The sequence below is a fragment of the Acomys minous genome (genome assembly GCF_964271855.1).
Source record: "Acomys minous genome assembly, chromosome: 13".
Classification (NCBI taxonomy): Eukaryota; Metazoa; Chordata; class Mammalia; order Rodentia; family Muridae; genus Acomys; species Acomys minous.
Window position 1 is genome coordinate 72,046,509 of NC_140495.1, and position 20,755 is coordinate 72,067,263.

Here is a 20,755-nt window from a genome sequence, read left to right on the forward strand (position 1 = left end):
ATATGCTAAAATTGACATACATAGCTTATGTATTTTAGTTAGATTATACTTACCTTTAATAACTGAATCTAAATACCTATCTTCAAAGATTATAGGTAATGAATTGAGATCTCCATCTAATTCACTACATTCAATAGGTAGGGGTGGAAGAGAACTGCAGAAGGAAGTATTTTTGATAGCGGTGCACATCTGTAGATGACTCTGAGCACTGAAAAATATTCTTAAGTCAGATTGTAGTGAAAAAATAATGAACCACACCTCCACTTTAAATCTCTCCTATTCTTTCCCCCACCAGCTCTACACCTTTCTGCAAGATACAATGTCCTTGGGAAAAGCTTCTTGGTCAGAGATTAAAACTGGCAAAATGAAAATTAGGGTTTACTGATAATAAATTATTGACATAAAATTATAGTTTGTTGACAAGCTAATTCCTAATCTATTGTATCATTTCTTATATTATTTCAAGGTGAATGTCAATGCATACTCTTTGAAATGCCAAATTTGCTGTAAATAGAACATAGAAGTGGTATCAAAATTTAAAAGCTTACTAATTAGTAAAGTATGGCTGCTTTACTAATACATTCTGATAAGTACACTGAACAGCTATTTAAAATAGGATATATAAATTTCTAATACAAAATAGTGATAAAAATGTTTCTCTAGGGGAATAGATAAGATGGCTCAGTAGGGCATTTAGAGGAAAAGGCCCAGTTTGATTCCCAGCATCCCACATGGTGGCTCACAACACCTGTAACTGTTTCCAGGAGATCTGACTTTCTCTGATCTCCAATAGTACCAGGTACACATGATGAACATACACATGTTCAGACAAAACATCCAGACACGAAAAAGAAATCTAAACATTTTTTAGAAATTTTTTTTCTAACAACAAATTTTAAAATTCAAGTGTAACATTATATATATATATATATATATATATATATATATATATATATATATATATATATATCTTCATTTACTTATCACCCAGTCTGAACAATTAATACCCGCCCTTGTTTTATCATTCAATATTGACTACCTTCTATGCTCAGTTATTGTTTATATGTATTTTATGGTGATACACTGAAAAATATCCTGTATGATTTGACAAATGAATACACAACACATATTTCCACCTACTTAATTTCCTTACATTTACTTAATTTTTCAGCCATACCAACCCAAAGAAGACTACTGTTTGGACTTTCTTTGATTTAGTTTTGCTTGTTCAAAACTTCATATATATAAAGCCATGCAGTATTTACTCCTTTCTGTCTTCCTTATTTTTCTCAATGAAAGGACTTCAAAGAACTCTTTAAAGACAAAGAAAATGAGACCTAACCACATTCAGTATGAATGTGGAAAGACATTATTTATTTTATTTTATTTTTTAGTTTTTTTGAGACAGGGTTTCTGTGTGTATCCTGGAGTCACTTTGCAGACCAGGCTGTCCTTAAACTTAAAGTAATCCGAAGGCATTCATTTTTAATTTGTTTTCCAAGACACGGTTTCTCTGTGTAGCCCTGGCTGTCCTGGAACTTCCATGTAGACCAGGCTGGCCTCCAACACAGAGGTCCACCTGCTTCTGTCCCCCGGTTGCTGGGATTAAAATCATGTAGCACCACCACCCAGCTATTTTAAATATTTTAACTCTGTATCTTTTGTCAGAGAAGGCAGTGTCATATCCCATTCATACTACAAAAATATGATATGAAAGAGATGAATGTGAGCTATCCTGACCCAAGAAAGCAAAAGCAGAAGGTGGCACACGGAAGAACAGAACTCCGCAGCAGTATGAAAGGTGTGACAAAGCCCCACCAGGGACACAGCAGATCCACTGTGCTTTTCTTTGAATACAAAGGGATTTCAAAAGATAATTCCTAAGATCAAACCTAATATGGTTATAGTTCTAAATTTCAAATTCCTTCATTATCTTCTGCTTTAAATATTATAAACTCTGTCATTAATGAAGTCTAAAGCAGACATCTCACGTAAAATGAAATAGAGGATCTGCATTTTTCAGTTGTGCTACTTACTGAAGTTCTTGGTATGCAATGGCAGCTTCTCTTGGATGCTCAAAGCAAAAGAATGCCTCCGAAAATCTGCGAACCTAAATAATTTCAAAAAGAAGCATGAATAACACGGAGTTTCATTACTCAGTCTGGCACAGAACACCAAGCAGAGATGTTGACTTCATTTGGCATTCAAAACCCATCTCTGTGGGAATTAAAAGTCTTTCCTTCAGTGTTGCTAAGTCACTATTTCTATACTGTGTGGAATAAAGAAACAATAGAACTGAGTGAAAAACTAAAGTTTACATTTTGGACCTCATTTCTCCTCCTTAAAGGTAGAGATGGCTCTTGTCCTATTTGTTTTGTCTACAGTTTGCAGAATAGTGCCCAACATATATGCTATATGTCAGACATTAAAGCACATGACCATTAGCTGCTTGATTTATTTGCATTTGATTCTGGGCATTTGACCTCTGAGAGCCAAGTGATGCACTTTCAAATTGCATTTAATACTTCTGCATATGGCCTTGTGAAAAACAAAGAACACATGCAACAGCAGTTTCAATGTAAATAGTCTATATAACATACTTTTGTAACTGCTGTTCTAGCAGCCACTGCTGAAGTATGCACTAATCAAACCCCTTCCTAGTAATGCAGTGTTCTTTAGAACAAGAACTATGTTTTAGTTTACTTTTTAAGACAGGGTCTCACTGTTTAGCTGTTTGGCCTAGAAATTGCTATTTAGATCAGGCTAGCCTTCAACTTATTGAGATCTACTTGCCTCTGCCAACTGCTAGGATTAAAGTTATGTGCCATGATGTCTGAGCGAGCTATATTTTGATGACTTTTGTGTCCTCTAATGTATTTTGTAATTATAAAAGAATGTACTTGGTAAATACATATTGAATTTGCTATTTCTTCTACTGTGTTTTTATTTTGACATTTATTTTTTTAATTATGAAAAGAAAAGCCTTTTCTTTTGTACTGGAGCACTGGTAAGCCAACTAAAAGAGGAAAAAGATATCTTGTTTGGGTACACAGAGGGAAGAGAAATATGTTATATGTTTAAGTCATATGTTAAGGACTCTGTGTGCATGTGTGCACATGCACACACGTGTATTTGGTGACTATAAAGTACAAATGTATTTGTATTATATCAAGTGTACAAAGGAAGGTTTTACTATAACATTCCATACTATCTTTTAATGATATCCAACCTTTTCCTTAACCCTGCCTCCTCCTTTGCTTGTATCCCAGAAGACTCCTTTTTCATTTCATGCAACCTCCCTTTTCTTTGGCTTCTACTGAATTTCTAGAGTTAGTGAGCTGCTTCCCTTCTCTCCTTAACTGCCCTGATTCCTACACTAAGTAGCACTTCTTGCCAGTATCCTATCTAGGAGGCTCGGAACTAAGACTTGATTTAAGCCTTAAAAGTGCTATAGAGGAGGCATTTTTATTATTTAGTAAGCGAGAAAGCTATGGCAAAAGGAGCCATGGAAACAGTATGTAATAAACCTTGGATTTCAAGTACCTATTTGGGAAATTCCAAACCTGGTGCTCTAAAGTTATCTTTTTGTCTTTCTATATCAAGGCTTTGTTATCAGAAATATTTCCTTGCCTCTATGTACTCATATGAAGATCATTTCCTAAATTCCCTAACAGCGTTTAGCACATTGAGATGATATCCAATGAACGAGGTGCGTGTATCACTGTAACTAATGTATGACTGCCACCTGATGGCAACACATAGTATTAAAATTTGCTAGGTTTACAAATTTAAATTTAGGGGGTACAAAAATATTTATTATTGCCTTGTTATAGTTGCTACCCTATGAGCATATACAGAGGGAGGAGGTCTCTCTCAGTCACAGTCACAGGGGAGGGGAGTAAGGGGAAAGTGGGAGGGAGGGAGGAATGGGAGGATACAAGGGATGAGATAACAATTTAGATGTAATATGAATAAATTAATAAAATATATTTTAAAAAAAGAGGCTAACAAGACAAAAAAAATAAGAGTGAGTCTGGTTATATACTCTGATTTAAACATCATTTACTTGGCAATATCTATTCAAACTTAAATAGAAAAAAGCCGAACTTCTGTTATAAAGATCTAAATGTTCCTTTTCTGGGCTCATTCTAATATATGGTTCAAATCATAAGGACATAACAATTGGTAAAATTTAAATATGGGCCATGTTGAATCTGAATGTGAAATGTCCCCTGCAGCTCATGTGTTTACATGGTCAGCAGACAGTGACACTGTTGGAAGGTGATGGACCCTTTAGGAACTGAAGCCTTGCTGGAAGAAATAAATCACTAGTCATGAGCCGCAAGGGTTTACAGTCTGGCCTCTTTCTGTTCTCTCCTCTCTCTGCCTCCAGACTGCTAATGCAATGTGGCCGGCAGGCATCATGCTCTTTTTCTCGGGCACGGTGGACTGTATGCTCCTCTATGCAATCTTAAGCCAAAATAAACCTTCTCTGTCGTATGTGGCTTCTATCAGGATATTTTATTATACACCAACAAAAATTAACTAAGATAGTCTATATACTAAACATCATTATTATACCAGCATAAAATTTCTAAAGTTGGCTATTATGAGTAGTAAGTATACATACTTAGGTATGATGTAATTAGATAAATGGTCCCCCTTCAGGGAAACTGTTCTTGGTTTGCAATAGTTATAGACTCAGGAGGAATCTAAATATCTGTCAACAGGATAAATAATTTGTGTATATACTCAAACGGTACATTTCATAAGAGAAAATCAAGACCTGGTAGCTATTTTTAAAAAAGTAGCATATTGGCTGGTGGTGCATGCCTTTAATCCCAGCACTCGAGAGGCACAAGCAGGAGGATCTCTGTGAGTTCAAGGATAGTCTGGTGTACAGAGGGAGTTTTAAGACAGCCAGGGCCACACAGAGAAACCCTATATGGAAGCCCCCTCCCCTGAAAAAAAAGTAGCATATAAGAGGATTTACATACAGTACATGATCTAATTTGCATAGAATTCAGTAACAAGTATACACTAGATAATAAAATAAAACTATCAAAATAAGATATATATATTTTATATATCTGTATCAAATATATCTATATTTTTTCTACCCTGCAAAATTCCTATATAAATATTCCCATAAAAGGCTAGGGAAGGAAATGGAAAACCAAACTGAAACTGAAAGAAAAAATTTCAGAGATGCCTACTGAGTTTCTGACTTTCAGTTCCTGCTTTTGAACTCAAGGAGCTATCTCATATTACATATATTTGTATTTTATTTACTTTTAGATGGTTTTCTTACAAGCGGAGGTTGTGACTGAAACGTAATGTTTGCTGAACTGTCTTCTTCTACTAGCTTTAGAATCAAGTATTAGCACGATGATGATGTCTCTCTCCTGAGTTATACACATTAAGTAAGAATATCCTTAGTCCTAAGAATTCCTACAGACACATACTCCTCACCAAAAGTACTGCAGGTTTGAACTTACCCTCAAGGTGTGGTGTTCCTGTGCCAACAGTACTCTGAGTTCTTCATGCAGTGTTATAACTTCCAGAAACTGTCCCCACAGAGCCATGAGAAGTGAGCAAAGCTGTGCAAGGTTCATGTTAATCAGTTCTGCCAGTTCATCAGGGTTTTCTACTTTCTAAAATGACAAGGACAAACAGCTTCACTGCTTCCTGAGAATTAGTGCGTCATGCCTCACAGCCACACTACTGAGAACATCAGCATGAAGGTAAGCATGGACCCGTGTTATTTTAATATCATAAAAGTAAAACAATAGAATCCTAAAAAGAAAACACAAGTATTTTCACCATGGAAATGGAGGCTGATCAGCTGGAATGGATGGTGAGTGGAGTGTGGAGGAGAACTAGCAGGAGCTGACTCTGTTGTGGCTAATTCTGCTAACTCGCTCCGCAGGAGAGCTACCTCCACTGACTAAAGGAGAGAAAATTGTCACAGCATAATAAAAACCTCATATGCCAGATTACAAAGAGCTGGAATTTTAAAAGAGGTTTAGCAACATGTCTTTTTTTTGGTTTTGTTTTGCTTTGTTTTTGTTTTTAGTGACAGAGTTTCTCTGTGTAATAGCTCTAGCTGTCCTGGAACTCACTCTGTAGAACAGGCTGGCCTCAAACTCACATCGATCTGCCTACCTCTGCCTCACAAGTGCCAGGATTAAAGGTATGTGCCACCAACACCAGGCTCAGCGACAAGTCTTATTAGTGCGTGGTGTTGAGAGAGGATGGTGGGCTTGGCGAGTTGGGGATAAGGAAGATGGAGGCTTTCCTTGAGTGAAATGGGGGAGATATAAAAAGGGCAGATATCACATGAGTAAAAGTAAGCCAAAAGAAAAGAATGGGAATTAAGATATTTAAATACTAGAAGACTCAAACCAAAACAACTCCTTCAATTTCTGAATGAGTTGATCTTTTTCATATTTACAGCACATTTCTCGTAATTATTTTTAAATGAATATTACCCTTTGAGTAACTACTTAAGAACAATTGTTATGTACTTTTAAAAATAACCTAAACCCTGTGTTTTATAGAGGAGTGGTTTGGACCCCATGGGGACTGCTATGTGAGTGCTGGGAACAGACCTTCCAGTCCTCTGGAAGAACAGCCAGAGTTCTTAGCTGCTCATCACCTCTTCAGCTCTACACTGGTGACTATTTAAAGAAAATGATTATTTGAATTATATGGAAGCCCTGTGATCATATAGAAAATGACATCTTTGTATATTTTGCATATTTATTAGAGACCTTTCTAAAAACAAAATCTAGTTTTCACTGAAATGTACCCACAGACATACACTCCAAACCAACATATACTTTCATTTGATTTGTGGTTCTCATTTCTCCCACTAACATGGCAAGAGTGACTGTAGAGTGAACATAATATAGACAAGGCACTTAGTTCCTGACCAGAAAGGAAAAATGTATACAACTTAATTGTAAGAATGAACTAGAAAAGCAGCGGGAGGTACAAATTGATCTGTTGTAGTGAGAAGGGTCATTTTAAAGGACTGCCAGTACACACAGGGCAGTGTGGAAGGCGGGGCAAATGACAACAAAGAGTGTCGAGAAGTGTGTAAGATTGCCAAATAAAACCTATTTCTTTGAGTACTAACCAAAAAAAGGCAACAGGTAAAACAAATATTATGTTACAAAACTATACAAGTATTTTTTAAAAACCTGTCTAGATATCCTTTAAATAAAATCACATAAGAAAGCCTATATATTAGATCAGTTCTTTTTTAAAATTTTATTTTTAATTTATTCACTTTATATCTCAATTGCAGCCCTCCCTCATCCTTCTGGTGAGTTCTTTATGCACTACAAAATAAATTTCTTCAAAGGAAAAGTTAGCTTTTTGTTGAGGCTAGATGCTTTTGACCATCTAATCTGTGGTTCTGCCATGATTACCCAATTTATCTTTGCATTAAAAAAAAGTAACTGAATTATCTTAGACAAAATATTCAGAATAGAAAATAGAAATTACTACCCTATGAGCATATACAAGGGGAGGAGGTCCCCCTTAGTTACAGTCATAGGGAAGGGGAGTAGGGGGAAAGCGGGAGGGAGGGAGGAATGGGAGGATACAAGGGAGGGGCTAACAACTGAGATGTAATATGGATAAATTAATAAAATATTAAAAAATTAGAAATCACTCAAAGACAGAATTTTTAAAAAAGTTTAAGTACCTTAACTTCATCACACAGTTCAGTAAGTCGAGCTTCTACATCCATTTCCTCTGAAAAGGGTAAAAACTAATTAGAGGACAGATTCCAGTGTTAGATCTGAAAACTATCTCTGATACTGTATGAAGGACAAAACTTCTGCAATAAAAATTCCTGACTTAATAAAATACTAGATAGTGTTAAAAGTAAGGTAGGTTTGGTCATACAATTAGGACTTATTAGGTCTGCTCTAAGCATCTATTAAGAAATTTGTAATTAAAATGGCAATATCAGCAGGGAAACACTGAAACTAACGACATATGGATTAGTTACTTTTAAAGGGAGAGAATTATATTAAGGTCTCATGTAAACTTTCAATATTTTTAAATTGTAACAGGAAAATACAACTAAAATGATACTCTTTAAAAATCATTCTAACACAAAAGCAAAGATCCATCCTATGACACTGCTGCAACTGCCTCATTAGCTCACTGATTTCACAAATAATTTCAATTAGAAACATCAGTGGTTCCTAATGTTAAGTTTAAAACTCAGCAGCAAACCCTGCATAAATTTCATATACCGCATCTACTTTCACATTGCTTATCATTAAAATTAGATTTAGGCTGTAACATCCCATTTTAGACAATAAACCTTAAAAAAGATGTGACACCCTTTTCTACTGTGCATACCTAAGAGTCCAGAGGCCTATTATAGCTAGTGAGCTACTTCAATGAAAACCCTCTTTGTAAGCCGGTGGTCAGTGCTGCATGTCTTCCTGATTTTGCGTGCCACATTATTCTTTCAAACAGTCTCTCCCTGAATCAGAGCTCAGTTTTAACTAGCTGAGCTAATGGCAAACCCTACGATTCTTCAGTCTCTGCAGGTCCAGGCTGCAGCAGCTGTGTCTTACTCCTTCCCCTAGAACCCAAATCAGGTCCTCACACTTGGGCAGCAGTACTCTAACCACTGACTGGGTCAGCACTTCAGCCCCAAACATCTCCACACCAAGTAAAAGCAAATTTTAACTAAGTGTAACAACAATGGTTTCAAAATCACTTCCAAATTTATCACACTTTAAATAACAATTTAAATTATATTCTTCTTTTCAAATGCTATATTATAATATAGCAACTAATAGAAATGTAAACCTAGAGCCACTATTTAATTCAAATTATCTTGAGAACATCTGCTCCTCTTACAAGTTAAAGTCTAGAACATATCCTTCAATATTTTTAAAATATACATATGCATATCAGAACTTGGGTTACAAGGTGAAGAGGTCTATTTAGGTTACAGATATTTTTTAGATTTGTCCATCTATTCACTGAAATGTTATTTACAACTGACTTTTGTATGTGTTGGGTTTTTGTTTTGCTTATTTTTTTGTTTCTTTGTTTGTCTGTTTCTCTGTGTAGCCCTGGTTGTCTTGGAACCTGCTTTGTAGACTAGGCTGGCCTCAAACTCAGAGATCTGCCTGCCTTTGCCTTCTGAGTGCTGAAATTAAAAGTGCGTGCCACCACCACTCCATTTATGCTTTAGTTTGAAATCATTTTTCCCCAACAAATCAAAATCCATGTACTCTCCCTTTGGAGGCAAGCCTTAATTATATCAAGGAGCATTTTATAAAACTAGAATGTTCACAAGTAGCAGGCTTCCAGTACACTAATTAAACTGGAAGTATATTTTAATCACTATAAAGAATACTAAAGTATGCCACAAATGGCAATTGTTTCATGCTATAAATTCTCTACTTTATGTATATGAGACTGTAACACTATCAATAAAATTTTAACCTTGCTTTTTTCCATCATGAAAAACATTTTTTTTTTTCTTCTGAGACAGGGTTTCTCTGCATAGCCTTGGCTGTCCTGGACTAACTTTGTAGACCAGGCTGGCCTCGAACTCACAGCGATCTGCCTGCCTCTGCCTCCTGAGGGCTGGGATTAAAGGCGTGCACCACCACCGCCCGGTGAAAAACAAATTATTTTAAAAGCATTTTTAGTGAAAATTAAGCAACTTAAATCTTTCTCAGCCAGTATTCATTTGAAAATACTTTTTTTTGATTTTGTTCATTCATCTGACAAACCAAAAATACAATTTTATCTTATTTGAAAATTACAACAGCTACTCATAATTTTAAAAACCACAGCCATTATTTACATACAAAGTGAGAACTTCCAATAAATTTACAGAAAGTTAGTAAACTAGGTACTATTGCTCTGCAAGCATAAAAGTCTAAAATATAATATGAAGGCTGGGTACGGTGGCCCACACTTTTTTTATTTTGAGACAGGATTTCTGTGTGTAGCCTTGGCTAACCTGGACTCACTTTGTAGACAGACCAGGCTGGCCTTGAATTCACAGAGGTCTGCCTGTCTCTGCCTCTCTGAGTGCTGCGATTACAGGCTTGCACCATTATGCCTGGCAGTTAGTTATACTCAGGGTTGAACTCCAGACCACCAGACTTAAGGTCTGATACTTTTTACCAACTAAGCCACCTGAGGCTTCTGGTTCACACTTAATTTCAGCACTTGGGAAGTAGAGATAGTCAGATTTCTGTGATCCCATCAAGAATTTCATATAAATAATATGGAAAGGTACAAACAAAAGAGATAATTGGATCTCTTAATATAAACAACATTTAGATAGTAGATACTTAATATCATTTTTAAAAGTCTAGCATGATGAAAAACATATGCAAATTGGCTAAAACCATGAAAATAATCCTGAGGGTTTCTTTATCCCTCCGATGCGCAAAACCAGCTTCACTTTTTAAACCACAATTTTAAGGATTAGGCCCATCCAAAGATGAAATTACTTTAAGGACATTAATGGCAATTATTATTCAATCAGCACATTTTGGTGATACAGATGGTTTTGAAAAAATGTTGTTAATATGTGAAAAGCCAAAAAGATCTTTATACTATGACTAAAGAAAAACTTCAACATTACCAATCAATTAAATTAACTCAAATTAATCTGCAAACCAAACTGATTATATATATTAGCTCTTAAATAAAAGTGCTGGGAATATACTATGTTGTCTACAAAGTTTAATAAAAAGGGATTATTTACTTAACCTATTTGTAAACATACCTAGATGTGTGTCGCTCTGGGTTCTTGGTTGTGTTCTTCTGAGGAGGCGCTCATAGAGGACCTGCATGTTGGCCTTGGCTAGTCATAAGGGTTGCACACAGCACTAGTTACTACACTCCTTTTACAACAAAACTTACTTGAATTTTTCAACTTGTTAATAATAGACTTAGTATTGAGAGGGCAATTGGTTAATTAGCTTATTAGAATTACAAATGATGTACATTCAAGTTTAAATTATTTTCTTTTTAGTATTTAAATTATGCTGATCAATATTTCTTATTCCATTATTACTGATGTTGTAGTTTCATAGATTCAGAATTTAGGTGCTGGCAAGAGTCTCAGACATTGGCTAGCTCAACTCCTCCCTTGTCCAAGTGTACATGTTAGGCTCAGACAGAGTAGTGATTTGCCAAAACCTAGACTTCAAAAGTCCTGACTCTTGTTTTATGAGCTTCTTTATAGTGGAGCTCTTGGAATAACTACTATTTATCCTCAAAACACAATGTACATCATTTATCTAGGAGACAAGAAGAGAGCAAAAGAGCAGAAAGAAATCCAAAGTATTATTTTTAAAGAGGGAAGAGTCTACATTAGTTTCTCAAAGCATGGTGCTAAGAATTTTAACTTTATGATTATTTGAAACATTAAAAAATATTAAATGATAGAAATATATTCTCTAATCAGGAGTTACTTTATATCCCCTTATTAATGCTAGTGATCATAATGATGTTTAATAAATAGTACATTTATATCATGGAAATATATTAGCATCCACAATTTAATTTTACTAGAACAAAAATATTGTTGATAAGCTCAGATTGTAAAATTAACATTTTTATTTTAAGAAGTTCACAGTATTTTTAGATATTCTCTAGAGGTTGTACTCAAGAGTAAACTAATCTACAATAAAGAGGAAGAAAATATAAATAGTAAAGTTTAAGGACACATGGAATTACTAATAAAGGTTTACTGAAGATGAGTCTTAATTGAAAGAAAAATCCCCAGGAAACTATTATAAGCTGTATTGACTAGCTACACTTTTCAAGTTATACAATATAAGCCATATTATGCTATTTTACCAATTAATTCATTCAATAAATATATTCTCAGTAAGTATAAGTAATATGCTAATTATCTTATTCTCTAATATTTTTACTTCTAAACCCGAAGTGTAGGCTTACTTTAGAAGCTTGTTTTCTAATATTTTGAAGCAAGTAATCTGGAGTAATGCTCACACTCATTTATTAACTAACTTCCAAATTTAAATAAAGGCTTTTTAAAGTAAAATTTTATAAATTATCACTATAAGCCCAAAGCTATATAAGAGAAGAAAAAAAATGAGACTACTATAGCTAAATAAATTACTAAGCTGAAGTAAGACTAATAAAATAAAACTAGTGCTAGCACTGTCTAAGCTATATGACAAGAAAAATGTTTTTGTTCGGTTACCAGTTAGACACTTTGCCAACATTCTCTTATTTTTTTGAAAAATACTTTTTCCTCACTTAAAATGTGGCTCATGTGTATTTTCCTTTGTAAATATTGTATGTTAAGTCTATTTGAGTATTGTATGATGATGGACATCTTCACTCTGATCCTCACGGGCCCTGTCATCTACCAGAGTCAAAAGACACTGAGACTTGCTCTGTGACTCTCTCCTGTACACCCCAACAAAAAGCTGCCTTGTTACACTGCTGCTGGAAGGAGAGAGGGGAAACAGAGTCGGCAAAGACCTGTCCTTTCATCTGCACCTAGCACTGTGCCTGACACAGCGGCTCCTTCAAAGTGCAATTAAGTTACCCTAAGTGTCACTGCTGGTGCAGGTTTACAGTGCTGCCTTTTGAGGACTGTTACCCTTAGCTTCTGACCTGTCAGGCATAATGCTGATTTCTTTCACTCTCCTTATTTGGAGAATATAAACCAGCTGGTATTTACAGACACAAAATAAAAGGCATACCTTCAAATGTACGCTCGTAGGCACACATGCCAAAACATTTTTAAAAAGCCTCTCTGAATTCTAATAGAGCATTTCAAATAGATTCTATTAATTATTTGCATGAAAATGCCATCATCATACAAAATTTATTTTTCAGCGTATTTTCCTCTTGCATTTGTTATCCCTTGAGGTTATAGAAATAAACAGTTCACTTGGTGACAGCTGTGTGTTGCCTAGTGAAAGAAGAGTGAACTGAACTGACTTTAAGAACGCCATTCACCAAATCCACTGCACTACAGCCAGCTATCAAGTGGCACCCAGACTAGCAAGTTCTTATAACCAAACTGAAGTGAGGTTACAAAGCCTTATAATTTCTTGAAATGTTTTTGAAATTTTCTCTTCTCCTGCTTTTTAAATATTTTTTTCATTTTTGTCTGCATGTATATATTCACACATGTATGCAGTACCTGAGTAGGCCATAAAAATTTGATGGATTCCTAAGGACTTGAGTTTTAGACAGTTGTAAACCATAAGGTGGGTGTAAGGAATTGAACCTAGATCCTTAGAAAGAATAGCCAGTGCTCTTAATCACTGAGCCATCTCTCCAGCCCCTCTTGCAATGTTTTATAACCTCAAACACACAATTAAAACAGGACAAAACAAACAAAACCTTTACCTAGTCTCAAATCCAAAAAATATTTAAGCCAATAGGTACCATTTTAGAGAATGTACTGGTATTGTTAAAAGGCACAAAGAAATATACCAAGAACAGTGGCTAAGTAAAATTTCAAAAATTCCTAACTTACTGAAATAATGATAAAAACAACTCAATCTGTCAAGAAAATCAAATGAGCTTTTTCTGAGCTAATATTTGAAAAATGAAGTTAGTGAACTGGCATGAAGCTGGGTGGTGGGGCACACTTTAATCCCAGCACTTGGCAGAGGCAGGTGGATCTCTGTGAGTCTGAAGGCAGCCTGCACTGCAGAGTGACGACCAGAACAACCAGAGCTACACAGAGAAACCTTCTCTTAAAACAAAATAAAACAAAACAAGAAACATAAATAGAAGATAAACCGACCATAAAACATCTAAGAAAAATTGAAGATTGATTTAAGTAATTTTTGAAATGTTAAAATGTTATTATTTCTTAAAGTAATTTGAAAGAAAAAGAACCCTGTGATAACTTATAGCCAAATATATACAAAACTGGCCTAACCATCTATGTCTGCCTAGGCTATTAAAGTGTGGATTTTACTTACCTTCCTCAGACTCTGTAGATGATTATATTTGCTTTCTAGTACACTTTTAAATTAAACTTTAAGAGGAATGGAATACTGACATATGACTTGTTATTTTAAAAATCAATTTAAAGACTCACTTCAATCTTAGCACAAAGAAGTTATTTCTCCACATTCCAAGAAAACATTTTAAATTTCAAAGCATGATCATCAAGGGTAGAAAGAGTCAGACTTGAGAGAGAAAGTGAAGCACATGTGCAGGGAAGCTGCGGCTGGGCACCAGCCAGAGCGTGAGGAGAAGGACTCGGAGGGTCTGGCTGCTTGTAACATACCCATTTCTAGTTTCTGACAAGAGGGAATCTCTTCTGTTACCGTAATGAAGTAGCTGTGCAATCCCTTGAAGGCTAGCAGCAAAGTGGCACAAAGTGTATAGTGAAAATGATAGGCATGGTGCAGGAAGGACTCTGCAATGAGGAAGTTACAACCCTGTAAAGGAACAGATTTGGAATACAAAATGAAGAAAAAAAATCAAAATGCATTACAATTGAAACCTTGAAAAACTATGAAAAAAAATCAACAACCAATCCACTGCCATTTAGTTACAAGACATGTATGAGATTCATCTATGACTAGTTAGCCCAACTGATAAGGCTTCAGACTGCGAAACAAGAAATTCATCCATATCATGCTGCTCATGTAATGACTGAAATATATAAAACATGACCATAGCAACTTTAGTCATCTGGGTTTCTATAAACATGCTGGTGAAGTTAGGGCTTTGTTGAGATGAGGTTCTTATTACAGCTGTTTTGGAGACACTGCTTTCAGTCTTTAGCGGCATCTCTCCTTTCCTAGCAATCATGCTACTCCGCGATGACTTTCAAGCCTGCCATTCTTCTTAAAAGGCTTCGTTTGCTTTCCCTTTCAGTTTTGCTAGAGGAACAACGGGTGACACCAACAGGTTTGCAAAGGTCACTGTCCCTCCAAGATCTCTAGTCACTAAATCTGGTAACATTTTGAAGTAAGAGGCTAATTTTCATAATACATAAGTGACTAACCAGTTGGTTATAGTCTTACTTAACTAGATCTTTAAGTTATTGAACTCAATTCATCAAAGAAATTACATTTACTAACATAAAATATTTAAAGATTTCTTTTAAAATAAGGGGAAAACAAACTATGAAAAAACATGTTATACAGATATTCAATGCTTACATCTGGTGATAACTGTTTTGTGTAGTTAATACCAAAGACTACACTTTCCAGAGTAGGAATCGCTGAATCTTTGCTTTGTGCTGGCGCATTTCTATTTAACCAAGTGGTCTTCACAGGGCGAGGAAAGCTGGGGAACAGGTAGTACATCATTATTGTCTTAACAGGCTACTTTCATGTAGGATATTTAAAAAAGAAAATATTACAAAATAAAAAGCAAAGTTTGTCCAACATTTTAAGTTATACGGTATTCTTAAATTGTCTTTTAATAATTTGAACTTAGAAAAAAAAAGTACAATGAACACTAAAGAATCTAAAGCTAGATACTTGAGATTGCTTCTCTCTTTTTGAGAAACCAGGGATCAAGCAAAGGACCTTACACATGCCAGACAAGGACTGGGTATAACCAGGCAAGTGCTCGCAAATCCTAAGGGCAATTCAACAACTTACCTACTTAGCTGGTAAGTCACATATACATATACGTGTGTGTGTGTGTGTGTGTGTGTGTATGTGTGTGCGCGCGCGCGCGCGTGCCTGTATGTGTATACATACCTATTTCCCTTAAGTATCATCCATAATAGCTGTTACAATCAGATTTGTGTTAGAAAGTGTAAACAGTTTAGAAATCTAATCAATAGGGTCTGTTTAGATAAAGTTATTGATTTGAGAGTTCCATCTACTGCCTACATTACCAAGGATTTTTATTTTATGAACCATAGAAAATGATTATATCTTATACTGATGATATATTGCTATTTACTTATGTGTAGGAGGAGGCATGTGCATATGACTGCAGGTATTCCCAGAGGTGTAAAGTCTCCCTGGAGCTGAGTTACAGGTTGTTACGAGTCACCTGATGAAGGTTCTGACAATAAACCTTGGGTCCTCTGGAAGGGTATTATGTGCTCTTGACCCCTGAGCCATCTCTGAACCCCAATATTATACAATTTCAAATTAAAAAAGTATTATGGCATAACAAACATGCTAGTGAAAATTCATCAAGTTATTTAAAACCTTAGAAAACAGTAACCTTTGTAGGACAGAGTTAAAAGGTAGAGATAGAGGATATAGGAAAGACAAAGAAATAAAGAATACATTTCTATCCTCTTATACTGGAATAAGTTAACAGTACAATATTATACACATGCATGCCCATGTAAACTAAATTATAAATTAAACCAATTAGAGACTAAATAATGTTACAGATTATTTCTGTATTGCATTCTTTTATTTAATCAAGTAACTGAATAATAAAAATCACTCCTCTTACCCCATACTTCTGTAATAAAAACATTACTGATAATAATGGCCCGATGCTCTTGAGTTATATCATTTTATTATGTTAGCATAAAATGAAAATATATCAGTATTTATTTAAAATGTTTTTTACTATTTCAGTTGCCTTTGCCACAATATTTTCAGCATAAAGCAGAAAGGTATTATACTAATGATTAGTAGAATCTTAGCTGAATTTACCTTATCAGTGGCTGGTGCAGTGCAACCAATGATGCATGGACTGTGACGGACACAACAGAAAGGTGGAAGTAATCGAACATAGCATTCACATGATGATGAAGTCCTCTAGAGAGGCTATAGTGCAGCTTCAGTGTCCGACTGCTTATTAGCTGTAAGGTGTTCAGATCATCTGCCCTACAAAAAGCAACACATATTCATGTAATTATGGGATATTTAGTAAAGGCTAATATTTATTAATCAGTTAAAGCTATTCTTTAAAGGCTTAATTATTTAAGCTTACAAAGAGAGTGATTTTGCAAGCATCAACTGGTGAGGTAGCAGTATGAAAACAGCTATTCTACTCACAGCTTCCTAACAGTATATGACTAACATGCCTATAAAAATAAGTTATTTTCGATAGCCCAATAATTAATATTCATCTTAAATTTTACTCAAGGAAGAAGACTGTTTCTTACAGGGTCAAATCCTACTAGAGCACAATGTGCCTCATAATACATGACTATGTTCAAGTATGTGGGCAAGTTCAGGGTAACACATATCAAAGCAATTAATAAACTAGAAATGCCTGTTAAGTGTCATCGGTCTTGATTACTCCAAGAACCAACAAAGTCTCACCTAAAGAAGCTTTAACTCACGCCATGAAAAATGTACCAATGACTAATGGAAGAGAAGTCAGTTAAGTACTTCATGGTAGTGTTACTATAGCAACCACACAATTTTTAGAGCCTAGGGAAGTATTTCATAATTTTTCACCTTGTCTGATTTCTCTACCTGGAACATGGGCATGGAAGAACAGTCCTAACCTTCTCAACAGACTTTCTCAGAAAAAAATAGAAGTACTTTAGAACAGACAAGAATGGGAAAGAGGTTCTAAAGGGAAATTAGGGTACACACAAATAAAGCGGTGAGTATCTAAAGATGTTTAATTGTCTTAGCAGCCAGCCTACTTACGAATAGTCTCCATCTGTGAAATGCAGATCCAAGGACAACAAAAAATTTATTTCTTCAAGGGTTTCTTCAATCTAAAGAAAAATTTATAAGATGCCTAACATTTATAAATGCTACAAATATGCAATGAAGTATCATGGTAAGTAGATATGAAGAGATGTTTACCTTTTTTTCATCCAACAACATTTTAACTTTGAAGATCATGACATCATTTAAAACAACTTCTTCATTTTTATATAGGATCTGAAAAGTTTTACTGCAGACCAGAGCATCATGAACTGAAGCTGGAAAGGCTAATGTCATACCTAAAACAGATGAGATACACTATCACACCGAGTGGTAAGAGACAAACAGTACAAGTATACAAGTAACCAAATGCTACTTTAAAATACTATAATTTGATACCACCATGCTGTCATTACCATTTAATATAGAAGTTAAAAAATTCTGAAAGCTTACTAATTTCTGATAAAAATGGATTAAGTACACCATAATCATTATGAAAATTCCTGTATAAACTTTACTTGAAAGGCAAATGAGGAACTCTGATCTGTTTAACACAGAAAGGGGCAACTTAGAATTCCATCCCTGAAGTACAAAGATATGTAGCTGGCTCTTTGCTTTATTACTGGGACAGAAGACTCCAAATCTGTTTCCTTAGATTTCTTATGCTGAGGAGGACCCAGGACAGGGCTGCTACACTATGAAGACAAACCATGTGAATAGAGAACAGTCTTTCACCACAGGAAATAAGGTTACAATCCAGACAGGGGAAAGGACTGGGGATTTGAAATTATGTTGGGGATAATTCAATGAATAATGCTTACTTAATAACACATCAATACAACTCTGGACACAGAACTTTGGGTGAGCTTCCTTGGCTTGGAATATTGCAAATTCTTATCTACATAGGTTGAGTATGTGCGTGATGGTAATTCATTCTGGTTTTATGGGAAGAAAACAATGGAAGCTTACATATAGGACTTTACATATTCAACCCTAAATACTTATCTTCTCATTAAAATTATTTTAATGGGTCTCAAAATTCTGTGACAGATTTTTGGTCAAGTTGTTTATATTAAAAAATACTGGTTTTGAAAACTAATACCTTAAAACTCACACACACACACACACACACACACACACACACACACACACACACACACACACACCACACACATACACACACACACCATCCACAAAACATTCTCCTTTCCTTCAGAAGATTTTACGAAGCATTGTTATCACTAGCCAGTCTTATACTATTAAACTTGAATGGTCATTTGAGACAAACAGTTCTGAGACCACTCTTCCACCACTGACTAAGACTGGGGTGGCCAGTGTTAGGAATAAGACTGTTAAGTTTCTGGGTAGACTTATTGACTTTGCCAGCTCCAGGAGCCTTCTTGTCCAGAGCAACTGTCTGTCTCATGTCATGAATAGCAAAAGGACCCAGTGATGGATAGATAGGGAAGCTCTCAACACACATGAGCTTGCCAGAGACCATACCAACAATGACTACATCACCACTCATGAATTTAGGGCCATCTTCTAGCTTCTTACTGGAGCAACAGTCCATCTTTCCTTTAAGCTCAGCAAGTTTGCATACTCTGTGGGCTGTGTGACCGTGCAGTATTGAGCATAGCTGGCACAAATTTGGCCTGGATGCTTCTGGATAATCACCTGAGCTTTTAGTTTGTCCAAGAGCCAGGCATACTTGAAGGAGCCTTTTCCATCTCAGCAACTTCCTTTTCAAACCTGTCACGGTTCCTTTGTGATTATACCACATTTGTAGATCAGATGGCTGGTTGTGGTGGATTTGCCCAAATCTATGTGTCCAATGGTAAGATTCTTTTCCTTTCCCACTTTGCCTGTGAATTAAGAGTGGTTTTCACAACACCTGCATTGTGTCGGCAAATGTATTGCAAAAAAAGCTAAAATTTCTTTATTTACTTATTTCATGTGTCTTTTCATTTTCACGTGTGCGTGTGTGTACATGAGTTATGGTGCATGTGTGTTTGTCTGAGGACAAACTGAGGGAGTTGTTTCTCTCCTCCCATGACGAGTATCAGGGGTTGAAAAGTGCATTAAACTTGGTGGCAAGATCCTTTAATCACTGAGCTGCCTCACTGGCCTGCATTTCTTCTTTTGACTGGTAATGATGCAACACTTTTGCTGGAATAAAGCTATACTAAGTATGTACTTTCTTGAATTGAATGAGTTTTTCTAGTGAATTATCCAGATTAGTCAATAGTAGGAGCTCCTAAATTTGAACTCAGTTGGTTAGAAGTGAGGCTGCAGTAAGCCTTTGAACTTGTGACTGGTATCTGGAAGGAGGGCTATATTCTTAAGCTGTGAAATCTGATTTGCCTCCAGAAACAATAATATATGAGAGAAACAGTGTCAGAGTCCAGATGGGCAAGGTGATGGAAAGAAAGCAGGCACAGCAGCTTAGCACTCTACTGCAGACTAAGTAGGGTAAAGTATATCTCTAAAATGACCTCTTGGCATAATTCTCCAGCCAGGTAAGAAAGATGGTCACGTGAGGGGATGATCTGACACCTAGGAACACCTGCTGTACAAAGAGAACCTTCAAGGGAAGACGGTGCAGTGCAGTGATAGTCTGGGATGCGTGAAGGGATGGCCAAAAGGAAAAATAAGCTACGGATCACAGGAACACGATTTCTGCAAGGACAAGAATTATGTGCACACACTGAGAGGTTCCTCATGTCCAGAGGTTGGCTTAGCAGGGGTGCTCGATAAGAAATGGCCTTGGCCCAGCTATTCCACTCCTTGGAATATACCCAGAAGATGCTCCAGCACACAACAGGGACATATGCTCAACCATGCTCATAGCAGCCTTACTCATAATAGCCAGATCATGGAAACAGCCTAAGTGTCCCTCAATAGAAGAATGGATAAAGAAACTGTGGTACATATACACTATGGAATACTATTCAGCTATTAAAAACAAGGAATTCCCGAAATTTGTGGACAAATGGATTGAGCTAGAAATGATCATAATGAGTGAGTTAACCCAAAAGCAGAAAGACTCAGATGGTTTATACTCACTTATATCTGCATATTAGCCCAAGGGGCATGTCCCACGAAAGCCTTCACTTACCAGGAAACTGAGACAGAGGGGAAGACATTCT

At 35.9% G+C, this 20,755-nt stretch overlaps 1 protein-coding gene and 1 long non-coding RNA gene across 9 annotated transcripts in view; both read right to left on the reverse strand.

Moving 5' to 3' along the window:
- FAM135A (family with sequence similarity 135 member A) overlaps positions 1 to 20,755 on the reverse strand; it is a 77,844-nt gene that overhangs the window by 22,558 nt on the left and 34,531 nt on the right. For 6 of the 8 annotated variants that reach the window (XM_084754277.1, XM_084754282.1, XM_084754281.1 and 3 more), the window contains 10 exons: positions 17,766 to 17,905; positions 17,604 to 17,674; positions 16,653 to 16,826; positions 15,180 to 15,306; positions 14,297 to 14,450; positions 10,790 to 10,867; positions 7,715 to 7,764; positions 5,499 to 5,654; positions 2,037 to 2,110; positions 54 to 208 (listed from right to left, as the gene is read on the reverse strand). In XM_084754277.1, coding sequence (XP_084610403.1) covers positions 54 to 208; positions 2,037 to 2,110; positions 5,499 to 5,654; positions 7,715 to 7,764; positions 10,790 to 10,867; positions 14,297 to 14,450; positions 15,180 to 15,306; positions 16,653 to 16,826; positions 17,604 to 17,674; positions 17,766 to 17,905 — 1,179 coding nt within the window. The remainder of the gene's footprint in view (positions 1 to 53; positions 209 to 2,036; positions 2,111 to 5,498; positions 5,655 to 7,714; positions 7,765 to 10,789; positions 10,868 to 14,296; positions 14,451 to 15,179; positions 15,307 to 16,652; positions 16,827 to 17,603; positions 17,675 to 17,765; positions 17,906 to 20,755) is intronic. The other 2 variants (XM_084754280.1, XM_084754278.1) reach the window with 1 other exon arrangement.
- Positions 18,608 to 19,361, reverse strand: LOC311581756. The gene is made up of 2 exons (XR_014773885.1): positions 18,773 to 19,361; positions 18,608 to 18,715 (listed from the first exon to the last, which is right to left on the reverse strand). It is a non-coding gene; the product is annotated as an uncharacterized lncRNA (long non-coding RNA).